This window comes from Coregonus lavaretus, assembly GCF_964263955.1.
Source record: "Coregonus lavaretus genome assembly, chromosome: 15".
Lineage (NCBI taxonomy): Eukaryota > Metazoa > Chordata > Actinopteri > Salmoniformes > Salmonidae > Coregonus > Coregonus lavaretus.
The window spans coordinates 31,915,082-31,930,811 of NC_140002.1; the positions used below are offsets into that span (position 1 = coordinate 31,915,082).

At 44.8% G+C, this 15,730-nt stretch overlaps 1 protein-coding gene across 1 annotated transcript; it reads right to left on the reverse strand.

The window, feature by feature from the left end:
• Positions 1 to 1,688: 1,688 nt before the first annotated feature.
• Positions 1,689 to 15,512, reverse strand: LOC311142106 (gap junction delta-2 protein-like; the record flags this gene model as incomplete). Its single annotated transcript, XM_084177694.1, has 2 exons — positions 1,689 to 2,544; positions 15,436 to 15,512. The coding sequence occupies 2 exons, from the start codon at positions 15,510 to 15,512 to the stop codon at positions 1,689 to 1,691; spliced, it is 933 nt and encodes a 310-aa protein (XP_084033820.1).
• Between the last annotated feature and the right edge of the window lie 218 nt (positions 15,513 to 15,730).

Below are 15,730 nucleotides of genomic sequence, written 5' to 3' on the forward strand. Positions count from 1 at the left end.
ATCAGTGCCCATAAATGTGCTGTTTTATGTTGATATTCACTCTGTAATCATCTTCGTTTTTTGCTACTCAATGTATGAAACTGTTCTCTTGAGGTGATTTTAACCTTGTGCCCTGGGCTTATTCTCATAGCCTGCATACACACTTTGGTAGAAAATATGAGGCTTTATGATAATTTTTTATTTATTCATTTATTTTTTCTGCAATATATTATTAATATTATTGCTGCAATTCTGGAGCCTTTTCAATATTCACTCCCCATATCCCCATAACATGGTGCTATGTTCACATCTCATATATCATTTTTCATCTTAACGCATGCTGATTATTACATGTCACAGGAGCAGGATGCAAATAAATTAAACAGTCCATTTTTTAAATTACATGTCATGACACAATCTATCCATTCTATTAATGCTTCAGTAACATGCCTTTTTCAAAATCCATAGGAGGGAAAAAAATCACTTTTTTGGAACTTACAATTTCCATTAGAGAACAAAAGCTTAACAAAGAGCACATTAATATGATATATTCTTAAAGCTGGCAATCTATGATTTATCTCCAGCACCACCTAAATCCCAGCACCCAACCCGACACCCGCCATTCCCCCACCCACCCATGCCTCATAAGGGAATAAGCTGGCTTTATGCAATTATTATTACATTAAACTATTTACAGTAACTTGGAAATATGGGACCAAATTCGGTAGTAAAGAAAAAAACTTGTGGGTTAAACGTTAAAATGTTCTGTGAGTAAATACTTCTGTTTCCTATGTAATGGAAAAAGAAGGGCTTGTTGTAATTCCATTCATTCCTTTAGTGCTTCATACTGTAGTCAGTCCTATAACATAATGCATAATACAGCGACAGAGGAGGAGGGGGGGGCTATGCGAGGGATTCTAGTGCAAGGAGTGGGGACGGGGACGGGAGGGGGTTCCAGTTTGTGCTGAGGTATAGTTTTAGTGTTGATTTTTGAAGTTTTTTTAAAGCCTTCTTTTCTGGGTTTCTAAGGGGATGATGAAAAGTGCATCTCCTCTGCTTGGCTCCTCCTTACAGTGGAGCTGCCGCAGGGAAGGATAAGAACGGAAAGAAGGAACGTTTTCATTCCCTCAGCAACTCAACTTCACCAATCATCTCTGCTCTGACTCTGCAGAACAAAGGACATACACACTGCCTTATCTCTTGCACACACACACATGCGTATGCATGCACACACATAAGTTCTTGCATATGCACACATACTTAAATAAATGAAGGGACTACGTTTGACCTCTCACAAAGGCAAAGATAATATATTTTATGTGAGACTTATTTCTTAATTGGAACTATCCTTATTTCATATTCTTACAGTAATTAGTCCCATCTCCTCTTTTTCCAATGTGTTCTCTTGGAAGGCACCTAGTGTCACCTAGGATTCAGAGCACAACTCCCCCAATAGTTCAAATCTAACTTTAGTTACAGCAACACAACTGCCCTTGAGGTACTTTCTCTCTCTTGTAGAGTCCAAAAAGCTCTTCTCTCCAATAATCCTCCAGTATGGCCACGTGAAGTCCCTCTGCACTCCTGAATAATGTTGCAGTGTAGAGTTACTGTCCCTCAGGGTGGGGGGAGCTGGGTTGAGTGTTCGTCCTCCCCAGAGAAAGCTGTGCTCGGTCCAGAGGTCCAGGTCCCCCCATGTGGATGAGCCTCTGTCAGACGTAGGCTGACTCACTGGACTGGGTCCTGCCCAGGTTGGGGGCCTGGGACACATGCGACACGTCCTTCTTACGCACCTCACAGATGGACTTTCTGCGGGCCTGAACACCCCTGACGGCCGTCTTGATCTTCCTCCAGCCCAGGTGGTTGAGCTCAGCCAGGTTGAGCAGCACACAGATGCCGCTCACCGCAAACATGAAGATCAGGAACACTGTCTTCTCTGTGGGGCGTGACACGTAGCACTCCACCTCCTTCACGCAGGGGTAGCGGTCACACTCAAACATCCCTGGCACATTGAAGCCATAGAGGAAGTACTGGCCTGCCAGGAAGCCGATCTCCAGCACATTACGGAACACCACCTGGATGACGTAGAAGCGGGAGATTCCCTCCTGCCGCCGCACCTTGGCGCTCTTGGCCTGCGTGAGCCCCCGGGGTACATTTGGGATCTCCTTGACCTCCAGGTCCTGCTCCTCCTTGCCGCTGTCAGGGTTCTGCACCAGGATACCGTTGATGTTGCGCAGCTTGCGGGCATGGTGGTCGCCTCCGCGACTGTGGTGACTTGCATGACCATGGTCTATGTAGGGGTGCAGCATGGAGTAACTGCGGTCACGCTGCTTGGCGGACTGGTGCACAGAGTAGGTGATAAAGCACAGGCTGGGCGTGCACACTAAGATGATCTGGAAGACCCAGAAGCGGATGTGGGATATAGGGAAGGCCTTGTCGTAGCAGGCCTGGTTGCAGCCCGGCTGCATAGTGTTGCAGATGAACATTATCTGCTCGTCCTCATAGACCTTTTCACCCACTATACCTACTATCAAAATACGGAAGATCACTACTACTGTCAGCAGTATCCTGGAGAGAGAGAAAGAGAGAGGGGTGGGGAAGACACGATTTCAGTTATGTGTTAAGAGGAGTGTAAAATGTAGCTAGGGTTGCAAAATTATGGGATCTTTCAATAAATGTCCTGGTTTTGCAATAATCCTGGTTGGAGGATTTTGGATTTCCTACTTACAGTATTTCCTCCTGATTCTGGGAATATTCCAACCAGGGAATTTATTGAAAGATCCCAGAATTTTGCAACCCTAGTCAGATGTGACACAGAGTAGAACAAAGAATCATTGTAAGTACTGTGATATTGACAGTACATGATTAATTAGACATGTTACTCGTCTATTATCATTAATTGAAAGCCAAAGCCAACGTGTTTGCATGTTGGCTTTGGCTTTTGTCATGTGTGAGTTAGAGTGACATCATTTGTCTTGAGCCAATAAAGGCTGTACTTTATATGTACCTCTGCTCAACCACAGCAAATCAATGGAGACAAAAGCAGCTCTCACACCAAGGACAAGTTTGATCAGATGTGTGTAGTAGTCACTCTATGTGTGTGCGTTTGTGTGTGAATAAGTGTGAGCTTGCGTGTGTGCCCGTGAGTGCATGTGTGTGCACGAATCCTTCAGCTGCTGCAGTGTGCAAAGAAGAAAGGTAGGAGAGGAGAGATAGTCTCAGTCATTGCTGTGGATAATGAACATGTGGATCCCTGCATGAATATCCATCATGTTGCTGGCTGAGCGTAACCCTCCTGTCTCCTATTCAGCCAGCATCTCCATTCATTTTTCAACAGCAGACAGATAAGAGATGAGCTCTCTCCCTCTCAGCTCTGCCTGTGGAGACGTGCTGAGAGCCTAATCCCACTCCTCCTCAATCTACCCAGTACTACTATATCCACACACACACAGAAGATCTAAACACCATTATATAGGCTATTATACTTTATCAATGCTTCCTCACCTAAACATGGTTTAAGTGCTGCAATATGCACCACTGGCATCAGTAAAAATGTCAACCAAATGACATCAGCTATGTTTAAAATGCACTGCTAGTGCTGTCCTAAAGCAATGCCCCGCCCCTCCTGCTCTTTCTTCCTCCCTTTCTGTGTATTGATTATTTAGCCCATATTATTGGTTTGACTGATGGTGAAGTGTTCAATGGGACTGAGTGTGTGCACTTCATTTGGAACACTAGGTTGTAGAGTTCCTTAGAAGATGCAGACCCTCATTTCCGCTGTTGCTAAGCAGCTTAGTTAGAATCCATTTACGTGCAATAGGCAGCTACCAGTGGCTGTTCGATTAACGTCTTTAGCACTGCGGAATACATGTGCTGCCATTTATAATTCCTCTCCCCCTATCTCTCTCTTGCTCCCTCTCTCTCTATGTCCCTCCCTCCCACTCCATCTCTCTCCCTCTCTCTCTCCCTCTCTCTCTCCTAGTTGTTTTATAGTGCAGTGTCAAAGAAGACCCTGGTGTGTCTTTAAAATTAGCCCCACCTCCCCCCACACCCACTCTCCATGGCCGGTTACCACAGCAACCCCCTACTGATCCAGTCAGAGCAGAGGCTCAGGGAGAGAGAGAAGAAGAGAGCAAGGGATGGAGGGATGAAGGAGTGAGAGACACATGAACTGTGTGTGAGGGGTGAGAAGATACAGAAACCTTATGAATGTAGACAGATAGACAGGCATATGTAAAGTGAGACAAACATGCTAAAGCAAGGGGAAAGACAGGCAGATGTGATGGAACACAGAGCAGGCAGACAGGGTAGACAGGGTAGAGCATGTGGTACTATGGTACAGACTTTAAATAGAGTTGCATGCTGCTGCAGGATTGTTCTCACACCACCTGGGCCTTGCATGTGCATGTGTGTGTGTGTGTGTGTGTGTGTGTGTATTTTGTGGTGGGTGTGTATTGCATGTGTATGTGTTTGCATATGTGCATGCATGTTTATTTTTGTGTGTATGTGAGTGTGCATGTACTGTGTGTGTGTGTGCTTGTGTGTGTGTGTGCTTGTGTATTCCCTGTGTATCCCTTGCTTGTGCAAGGTGGCATGTGTGTCTGGCCGTCTGTGTTTGGAGCAGCTGTGTGTACGCTCCACTTCCCTTCAGTGTGTGAAAATAAAACAGAGGAGATCTCTACACCTTTGGTGTTTCAGAGGTTCAATGCATGCCGTGTACGTGCACACTGTCACACACTCCCACTCTTATAGAACACACATGTATGCAGGGAATCACACAAGCAAACACACAATTACACGCGCAGACACACAGCCACACAGCCACACAGCCACACAGACACACAGCCACACAGACACACAGCCACACAGCCACACAGACACACAGCCACACAGACACACAGCCACACAGACACAGTATTCAGACCCTTTACTCAGTACTTTGTTAAAGCACCTTTGGCAGCTATTACAGCCTCGAGTCTTCTTGGGTATGACGCTACAAGCTTGGCACACCTGTATTTGGGGAGTTTCTCCCATTCATCTCTGCAGATCCTCTCAAGCTCTGTCAAGTTGGATGGGGAGCGTCGCTGCACAGCTATTTTCAGGTCTCTCCAGAGATGCTCAATCGGGTTCAAGTCTGGGCTCTGGCTGGGCCACTCAAGGACATTCAGAGACTCCTGCGTTGTCTTTGCTGTGTGCTTAGGGTCGTTGTCCTGTTGGAAGGTGAACCTTTGCCCCAGTCTGAGGTCCTGAGCGCTCTGGAGCAGGTTTTCATCAAGGATCTCTCTATACTTTGCTCCGTTCATCTTTGCCTTGATCCTGACTAGTCTCCCAGTCCCTGCCTCTGAAAAACATCCCCACAATGCTACACCGTAGGGATGGGGCCAGGTTTCCTCCAGACGTGACGCTTGGCATTCAGGCCAAAGAGTTCAATCTTGGTTTCATCAGACCAGAGAATCTTGTTTCTCTGAGAGTCCTTTAGGTGCCTTTTGGCAAACTCCAAGCGGGCTGTCATGTGCCTTTTACTGAGGAATGGCTTCCGTCTGGCCACTCCACCATAAAGGCCTGATTGGTGGAGTGCTGCAAAGATGGTTGTCCTTCTGGAAGGTTCTCCCATCTCCACAGAGGACCTCTGGAGCTCTGTCAGAGTGACCATTGGGTTCTTGGTCACCTCCCTGACCAAGGCCCTTCGCCCCTGATTGCTCAGTTTGGCTGGGCGGCCAGCTCTAGGAAGAGTCTGGATGGTTCCAAACTTCTTCCATTTAAGAATGATGGAGGCCACTGTGGGGACCTTCAATGCTGCAAAAGAAAATTGGTACCCTTCCCCAGATCTGTGCCTCGACACAATGCTGTCTCGGAGTTCTACGGACAATTACTTCGACCTCATGGCTTTGTTTTTGCTCTGACATGCACTGTCAGGTGTTTGCCTTTCGAAATCATGTCCAATCAATTGAATTTACCACAGGTGGAATCCAATCAACTTTTAGAATCATCTAAAGGATGATCATTGGAAACAGGATGCACCTGAGCTCAATTTCGAGTCTCATAGCAAAGGGTATGAATACTTATGTAAATAAGGTATTTCTGTTTTTTATTTTTTATAAATTTGCAAACATTCTAAAAACCTGTTTTTGCTTTGTCATTATGGGGTATTTTGTGTAGATTGATGAAGAGAACCAATAATTTAATCAATTTTAGAGTAAGGCTGTAACGTAACAAAATGTGGAAAAAGTGAAGGGGTCTGAATACTTTCCAAATGCACTGTAAGTGGTTGTCTCCTTGATGGTTTGACTGGGAGTGAGGATATTGATGTTTCTCAGAAAGGCATTTAACAGACACTGCTAGATGAAAAGGAATTTGTATCCTGTTCCAAAAGCTAATGGCAAAGAACCTTATTATCCCTACTGTATCTCTGGGCTTTGAAATGTGAGAATATATACAGCTGTAGCAGCTGATTGTCCTGTCAATGTATTGTATGCATAATAGAACAAGACAAGCTTCTGTATGTATCTCAACAATGAAAGAGTCTGCGTGTGACAGAGTCTCTGCACTGTCAAGTCGTCACAGAAATGCTCTGAGTGAGTTTGTGTGGCAGCAGTTCCCTTGGTGCAGCCTGGTCCAGGTCCTGCTGTCGCAACGAGTGATTGTCATCATCATTCAAACACCTGCTGTGTGCTGCATCAGAGGGGTGGGCCCTGCCCTGCACCGCCACACCTACGCTACACTACACAAGCTGTCTGTTCACACGTCCACAGCATAGGACTGTAACTAACCCATAATCAACATTACGGATGTGTTCATTATGCCTCATGTTTTATGTATTCTTGTATTGAATAGTAGCAACTATTTTCATGTTCTGTATTTCCCGGGAAAGGCACAGGTCATTAAGTTTCCCTCTCATCTATTAGGCTCTGCAGAATTCACAGTGTTGCTTTGCCTGCGATGTTTGACTGGAGAGATGTGAAGGTGGCACACAGTGTGAGTTTTACTGCAGTACTGAGCTGTTGGTTTATTCAGGTGTTGGGCTGTTTGGGTGTATGTGTGAGATGGTTTGGGATTGCTGTGTGTGTGAGTGTGTGTGTGTGTGTGTGTGTGTGTGTGTGTGTGTGTGTGTGTGTGTGTGTGTGTGTGTGTGTGTGTGGTATTCTGCTGTAGAACAGGATAATCAGAATGGAGTAGATTGCTGCATTAGCAGAAAGCAGTGGAAGAAGGTCATCTAGAAACATCAGTGTTGTTAAGCCCTGCAGAGAGAGGGCCCATACATTAGAGCAAATTAAGGCAGGAAGGCCCCTAAGCCCTCACCATCTGAATATCCGATGCCCCCTGCAGATGATCAAAAAGATTTTCGACTATCATTAGAAGTTCGCCTGCTTTTTTGGAAGCTCTTCAATCAAGCAAACGGCGTCATGTACTCGAGGCCATTGATTGAACCGGTTGAACTGGTCCAGAAGATCAAGGATGGGGATCCAGGCATCACATCTACACAACTCTTTACAACGGCATCGAAGCTCCAGCCTCAGATCACTTACAGTAAGACAGGCTGGAACATGATCATGTCTTACATCAGTCAATCTGTCACGCCCTGGCTCTGGGACTCTGTTATGTTGAGCCAGGGTGTGTTGTTTCTATGTGTTTTGTGTGCTAGGGTGATTTTCTAGTTCATTTGTTTCTATGTTGGCCGGTGTGGTTCTCAATCAGAGGCAACGTGTATCAGCTGTTGATTGTTGTCTCTGATTGGGAACCATACTTAGGCAGCCTGTTTTCCACAGTGTGTTGTGGGATCTTGTTCCGTATGGTTTGTATTGTAACCAAGGACTTCACGTTTCGTATCGTTTGTTGTTTTGTTCGTGTGGTGAAAAAAATAAAGTATGTTCACTTATCACGCTGCGCATTGGTCCACTTCCTCCGACGATCGTGACACAATCTCACACTGAGTGCCCTACAGTGTGCCCTAGAAAACCATAGGATTCACCCCATGGTGACGAAACAATACTTTCAAGGTCTATAAAATGCTATAGATTTGCTCATACTGTGTGTGTTAAATTCACCAATAATCCTGATGATGAATCATCCCTTAATGAGGATATTGCATCAAATGTGCACATATACACAGTTGTGAGTTACTATAGAAACAGCCTATCCAGATGAATGTACCAGTGAGGAAGGTGTTCTTGGCTGGTATGTAATGTGATGTGAACCACCCTGCAGCCTCCAGTAAACCACCACAGCCAGGTCTCTGATTGGAGACCCAATTAGCTCATCCAGCTAAAGAGCATTGCAGCCGAAGTGGATACTTGAGTCTCTAGCTGTCTTTGGTCTAGGATGATGTCATAGTCATGAATCGGAGCAGGCTCTTAGAACTCCTACAGTTATGCTGAAAGGTATAGAAACAGCAAGTACACTGAGTGTAGAGCCAGTGTCTATTGAATTATGGTTTATACTAGCAATAGTGTGTTGGTAATGCTGTATGGCCTGAAAGGCTTTATATGCAATGCATATTATGTGTAGCCTCTAAACTCTCTGCAGCTGTGCTGTATTGCTTCTACAGTATACTTTAGTTTAGCTGATCTGTAGGCTGTGTAATTGGTCTTAGTAGCTCCAGTGTTAGGTCTATGGCAGCCTCGTCGCGAACCAGGCTGTGAATACGCCGTGGTTTTGGAGGTATGGTCTATGGTAGCTGCTGTAGTAGCTGGTGTGTTGGCTGGACATCCAGGCCCTGGCTCTTCTAGAGGCTCTCACACACTCATCCACACAGCAGCTGCTGCTGTCAGCCTCCAGGGGCTACACCGGCCCTGAGCACTGACCCCAGATGCACAGGGAAAACACACACACACACCAGCTCATACACACTCACATACATACACACACACGCACGCACACACACACACACACACACTGATGATGCTCACAGACTCATGTATACACTGTACATCTCAAACACATACTAGCTCACCCCATGAGTACTCACAAATAAGTGTGCATACAGCCAGAACTTGCAGTAACACAAATACATTATGGACAGTGCACAAAAACAGAGAGCAGTCACATAATATTCAGCCACACATACTGGACACCCAGAGTGAAAATGTTATTTCATCTCATACGGAGCATGTCTCCATAATAAGACACAGCTAATTGCTTATGGCAGCACATAATGAAGACCTGACCAAGCACAGAGATTAGAGAGCTGAATTACATTACAACACACTGGCTATCACACTGCAGAAGCATCTCTTCATCTCCCCCTCTCTCTCTCTCTCTCTCTCTCTTTCTCTCTCACTCTCTCTAATCCCCCCCCCCCCCCACCCCCTTTGTATCTCTCTCTCTCTCTCTCACTCTCTCCCTCTTTCAGCCTCCTCTCTCTCTCTCTGTGTCTCTGGCTCTCGCTCTCTCCCTCTTTCTGTCTCTCTCTGTCTCTCTCTGTCTCTCTCTGTCTCTCTCTGTCTCTCTCTCTCTCTCTCTCTCTCTCTCTCTCTCTCTCTCTCTCTCTCTCTCTCTCTCTCTCTCTCTCTCTGTCTCTCTCTCTCTCTCTGTCTCTCTCTCTCTCTCTCTCTTCTCTCTCTCTCTCTCTCTCTCTCTCTCTCTCTCTCTCTCTCTCTCTCTCTCTCTCTCTCTCTCTCTCTCTCTCTCTCTCTCTCTCTCTCTCTCTCTCTCTCTCTCTCTCTCTCTCTCTCTCTCTCTCTCTCTCTCTCTCTCTCCCCCTATCTCTCTCTCTCCATCTCTCCCTCTCCCCCTTTCAATTAGTGTTTGAGCTAGTTGGTGAATATTGTATGTCATCTCTCCCAAAATGGCATCACTATTCTCCTCTGTGAATATGGGACTATGTAAAATAAGCAAATGCTAACTAATTTATATTTACATTTTAGTCATTTAGCAGACGCTCTTATCCAGAGCGACTTACAGTTAGTGAGTGCATACATTTTTATACTGGACCCCTGTGGGAAACAAACCCACAACCCTATATATATATGTAACAGCTGTCTTATTATGTATCAAATATTGAGAATGTTTTAAATAAAATACATCTGAAAAACACATGCTTTTGTGCGTGCACGCGCGTGTGTGTGTGTGTACGTGTGTGTGTGTGTGTGTAGGTCCCATGTAGCTCAGCTGGTAGAGCATGGCGCTTGCAACGCCAGGGTTGTGGGTTCGATTCCTGCGAGGGACCAGTATGAAAATGTATGCACTCACTGGATAAGAGTGTCTGCTAAATGACTAAAATGTAGCCTATGGGTGTATCCAATCCAGCATGGCTGTCTCCTCTGCAATAGGGTCAGTTAGCGTCTCCAGCGTAATGAGCAATGACACAGATTCTCCATGCCACTGATTGTGATAACAACCTGTGCTCCCATCTAAGATCCTCTGCAGATGGAAACTTGCCCTCTTCTCTCCTCTATGATTTCATGTTCCAAACCCCCTTCTTGCCTCTGCAGCCCTATCCCTCGTTTCCATTGTTTAATCTCTCCCTGATCCACTAGTCCTCCATTCGTCTCCGGCACTGACCCCACTACAGCATTGCAGTGTAGAAAATGATGCATCAACACACTTCCTTTCCCTTTTACCTGCAAGGTGTTTAACCCTGATTTAATACAGGAACTCCCAGGCTTATTTCTCTCCTGGAAGAGCACATTAACGCTTTGTAAGGGAGACCACAGGCGTGTGTGTGGGTGTATGTGTCAGACTGAAGAGAGAAAGGGGGGGAGTGTGTGAGTAGAAAGCCTATAGAGGACAGTTAGGACAAACACACAATGAGAGTACAAGCCACAGTGACTGCAGGAGGGAGACAGAGACTTGATTTGGAGTCAGAAGAGAATCTAGTCAGCAGGATTATAACAGAACTGTCACATATACACTACTGGTCAAAAGTTTTAGAACATCTACTCATTCAAGGGTTTTTCTTTATTTTTACTATTTTCTATATTTTATATTTGAGATTCTTCAAATAGCCACCCTTTGCCTTGATGACAGCTTTGCACACTCTTGGCATTCTCTCAACCAGCTTCATGAGGTAGTCACCTGGAATGTATTTCAATTAACAAGCATATGGTAAAAGACCAAGTCCATATTATGGCAAGAACAGCTCAAATAAGCAAAGAGAAACGACAGTCCATCATTACTTTAAGACATGAAGGTCAGTCAATACGGAAAATTTCAAGAACATTTAAAGTTTCTTCAAGTGCAGTCGCAAAAACCATCAAGCGCTATGAAGAAACTGGCTCTCATGAGGACCGCCACAGGAATGGAAGACCCAGAGTTACCTCTGCTGCAAAGGATACGTTCATTAGAGTTACCAGCCTCAGAAATTGCAGCCCAAATAAATGCTTCACAGAGTTCAAGTAACAGACACATCTCAACATCAACTGTTCATAGGAGACTGTGTGAATCAGGCCTTCATGGTCAAATTGCTGCAAAGAAACCACTACTAAAGGACACCAATAAGAAGAAGAGACTTGCTTGGGGCAAGAAACACGAGCAATGGACATTAGACCGGTGGAAATCTGTCCTTTGGTCTGATGAGTCCAAATGTGAGATTTTGTTCCAACCACCATGTCTTTGTGAGACGCGGTGTGGGTGAACGGATGATCTCCGCATGTGTATTTCCCACCGTAAAGCATGGAGGAGGAGGTGTTATGGTGTGGGGGTGCTTTGCTGGTGACACTGTCTGTGATTTATTTAGAATTCAAGGCACACTTAACCAGCATGGCTACCACAGCATTCTGCAGTGATACACCATCCCATCTGGTTTGGGCTTAGAGGGATTATCATTTGTTTTTCAACAGGACAATGACCCAACACACCTCCAGGCTGTGTAAGGGCTATTTTACCAAGAAGGAGGTTGATGGAGTGCTGCATCAGATGACCTGGCCTCCACAATCCCCCGACCTCAACCAAATTGAGATGGTTTGGGATGAGTCGGACCGCAGAGTGAAAGAAAAGCAGCCAACAAGTGCTCAGCATATGTGGGAACTCCTTCCAGACTGTTGGAAAAGCATTCCAGGTGAAGCTGGTTGAGAGAATGCCAAGAGTGTGCAAAGCTGTCATCAAGGCAAAGGGTGGCTATTTGAAGAATCTCAAATATAAAATATATTTTGATTTGTTTAACACTTTTTTGGATACTAAATGATTCCATATGTGTTATTTCATAGTTTCGATGTCTTCACTATTATTCTACAATGTAGAAAATAGTAAAAATAAAGAAAAACCCTTGAATGAGTAGGTGTTCTAAAACTTTTGACCGGTAGTGTACATGTACACGTATTCTAATCAGACTACTGCTAAATTTACATACAGTACTGAATGTGCAAAATTGCTTTCCACATAACACAAGTGACCTGAGTCTGATGTATAATGAGTCTACAAGAGCCACATCTCTGAAATAGCAGTCTGACCACATGAAACAATTTCACAGCCAGGCCTCCACCAACACATTACAGTAGCTGAAATAATCACCCTGAATACACACACCATGTATGTATCTAAACACTTAGTCCCATAGCTGCAGTAGCTATTAAGTATTTAAGTTCACACAGACAGACAGGCATAATGGACTGATAGAGGGCCACCACAGAGATATCAGTTACCGCTAACGTCTAGAGCCCACACAGACAGGACTGAGAGATTAAACATGGCCCAAACACCAAGGGATCAGTTACAACACACCCTCATGTCCTCACCAGCGGCAGGAGAAACCAGAGGAATGTAGGCTACTGAGCGTCAAAATGTACAAACTCCCAGCCATCAAATAGGAGACCATTATCTGTTGTCACCCATTTCACAATTCACATGACCACTTTTGTCATCTGACCACGTCTGGTATAGAATGTGGAATCATCTCAATGCCTTTTACGCCACACGTATAGATACTACAGATGGAGACAATGATGAAAAGGATCAACCCACGTTTAGCTTGAGGAGAATTAGTCATCAAATATGTTTGATATTGGGGAAAGCCTTTCTTATCAGGCCTGTAAAATGCATGATCAACAGCAGTGCTCAGATTAAGGATAAAAGACATGAACAGAAGTTCATGTCAGCATTAATAATGCTCTCTGTCAGACACCGCAGACAAATTGAGAGAGTTGTCTCTGCTTCTGAATGATTGTAGGCATTTTTTCATTCTCTGATTAATTTCTTCCTCTTTTGCACCCGACAGACTATCATTGATTCTAGCTGCCAGACAGGGGCTTGATCTAAACTCAAAGGAGATGTGAGGAAAATGCAGATCCCTTATCCTGTTCATTATCGTATGGCACTTAGAGACATGAGGAGATACAGTATTTATACACTCTCACATATACGGTTTGGTTGTTTGTGTGGTCTACTTTATAAGTATCTTTCAGAACTTTGATCTACTTTAGCATGACCCCAAATCATATCCACCATTGGGACAGCCTGATGAAGGCGCTAGCCGATACGTATTGGTGTATTTAAATTATGACTTTGCCCACACATTAAAGGCTTTTTAACTTGCAAACCCACATGAGTGCCTGAACTTTGATTTTTTATGCTACTTAGCACCATTTGTGGTTATAATTATTCCTTTTGCTTTTCATATCCACCATGTTGAGTAATATGAAATAATAATACTATAGTGATACTACACTACAACCAACATTTAACACCATGAACATTGTTGTGACATTGCATAGTGCAAAAGCACTGTGCAAAGTGCAAACATTACCATAAACCTCATTATAATCTAGCAAAGTGACTTAATTTGAAACTTTTCTTAAACAATGTGTGTTATGAAGAGGCGACTTTATGTATTGCTCAGTTTACTAAACTCAAGTGAAATAATCGCCTCCGATTTGATTATTTAGTCAATTATTTAACTTGAGTTTAGTAAACTAAGCAATACATAAATAGTTGCTTCTTCACAACGCACATTGTTGAAGAAAAGTTTAAAATGAAATAGCACTGCTAGATTATAATTAGGTTTATGGTAATGTTTGCACTTTGCCCAGTGCTTTTGCACTACGAAAATGTCGCCCTCAGTCTCTATATAGCCTACTGTATAAAGCCTTCTAGCCACATACTCTGATAAACATGTATGTATACACACACACACACACACACACACATACACAGACAAACACATACACAGATAAACACAGACACAGACAAACACACACAAAAAAACAGAAAAAAGCACAAAAACAGACACAAACACAGACACACAGTGATTATACTGTGTTTGCATGGGAGAGAAGGTCAGGCTTTGCCCTTGCTGGGGACTACCTGTGGTTGAGGTTAATGAGCACAGCAGTGCAGCTGGCCTCCATGCTAACACAGGTAGCCAAGCTCCCTAGCTCAACACAGAAGGACAGAGAGAGACTACACTGTAGACTTCCTCTCTACTGCACTGTACTGCAATCTTGAAATCCTACAGCTGTGTGCTTCACTGGGTAAGCAAGCATATGGAAATGGCAATGTTGTGTGTGATTATTCCATACAGGGGACGAGTGCAGTTTACCAATGTGAGTAAGTCACATTGTGGTTAATGGGTGGAAAATCACACTTTGAATTTGACTAATCACACAGGCGAGAGACGATGAAGCATATTTTTCACATGCCAGAGAAAAAAATCTGCCATCACAGTATGTTTGTCCCCAGTACATCTCCACTGCTAATAAGACTCCAATCTGCTCATGCATAACCTTCTGCCACTACACTCCAGTAACTACAGAACACACAAAACCACAAGAAGCAATCTCTCCTCTGCCAAGTTCAGAATAATTTCCTCCTTCATCTCATCTTGCTCCTCTCTCATCCACACCTTCATTTCTGTCCTCTTTATCTATTTTCTCGGTATGTCTCGCTCTCCTCCCTCCTCCTCTCCCTTGCTACTAGAGACTCCCATTGCCCCTCCATCAATACCAGGACCAATAGGTGAAATCAACACAGGAGCTCGGCTGAATTAGCCCTAATGCCCAGTAATACCAGCTATTGATTATGTGCAATTAGCTTATCCCTTAACTAATGATGGGCACAGAAGGGGTGGGGAGGGGAGGGGGGCAGAAAGTAGAGGCTACTGCTGGGACCAGCCTGAGAGAGAAGGGCAGTCCTCAGGGATACCACCAACCCAGTTAACACTCAAACACACACATACATTTACATGTACATTTTGGTCATTTAGGCTATCTGCCAAAACACCAGCACGCACGCACGCACGCACGCACACACACACACACACACACACACACACACACACACACACACACACACACACACACACACACACACACACACACACACACACACACACACACACACACACACACACACACACACACACACACACACACACACACACACACACACGCACACGCACACACACACACACATACACTTTCAATCACAAAAACACACACAAGCATTTCCCATCACAAAAACACACAAAAAACACACACAAAAAAACTTTTACACACACACTGGTGATGAGTGGCAGGAGGACAGTCTTACCTCCCAATCATGGTAGAATGTTGCTGGACAGCAGCCTCGAGCAGCCGCTCCAGAATGGTCCACTCCCCCATGGTCATTGAAAGACAGGTTCAGCCTACAGAGGAACCGGGTCTCCGGGGCTCTCCCCCTCTTCCTCCCCCTCCTCCTCCCCCTCCTCCTGGGCTTAGCGCTCCTGACGGTCCCCAGCCAGAGGGGGCGCAGCCGCCCCCGTCCCACACCAGCTTCTCCTGACCTCTACTCGCTGATTTGGCCGATGGTTCTCTGTGGGGGTGAACGTGTGTGCCCTCTCTCGGTC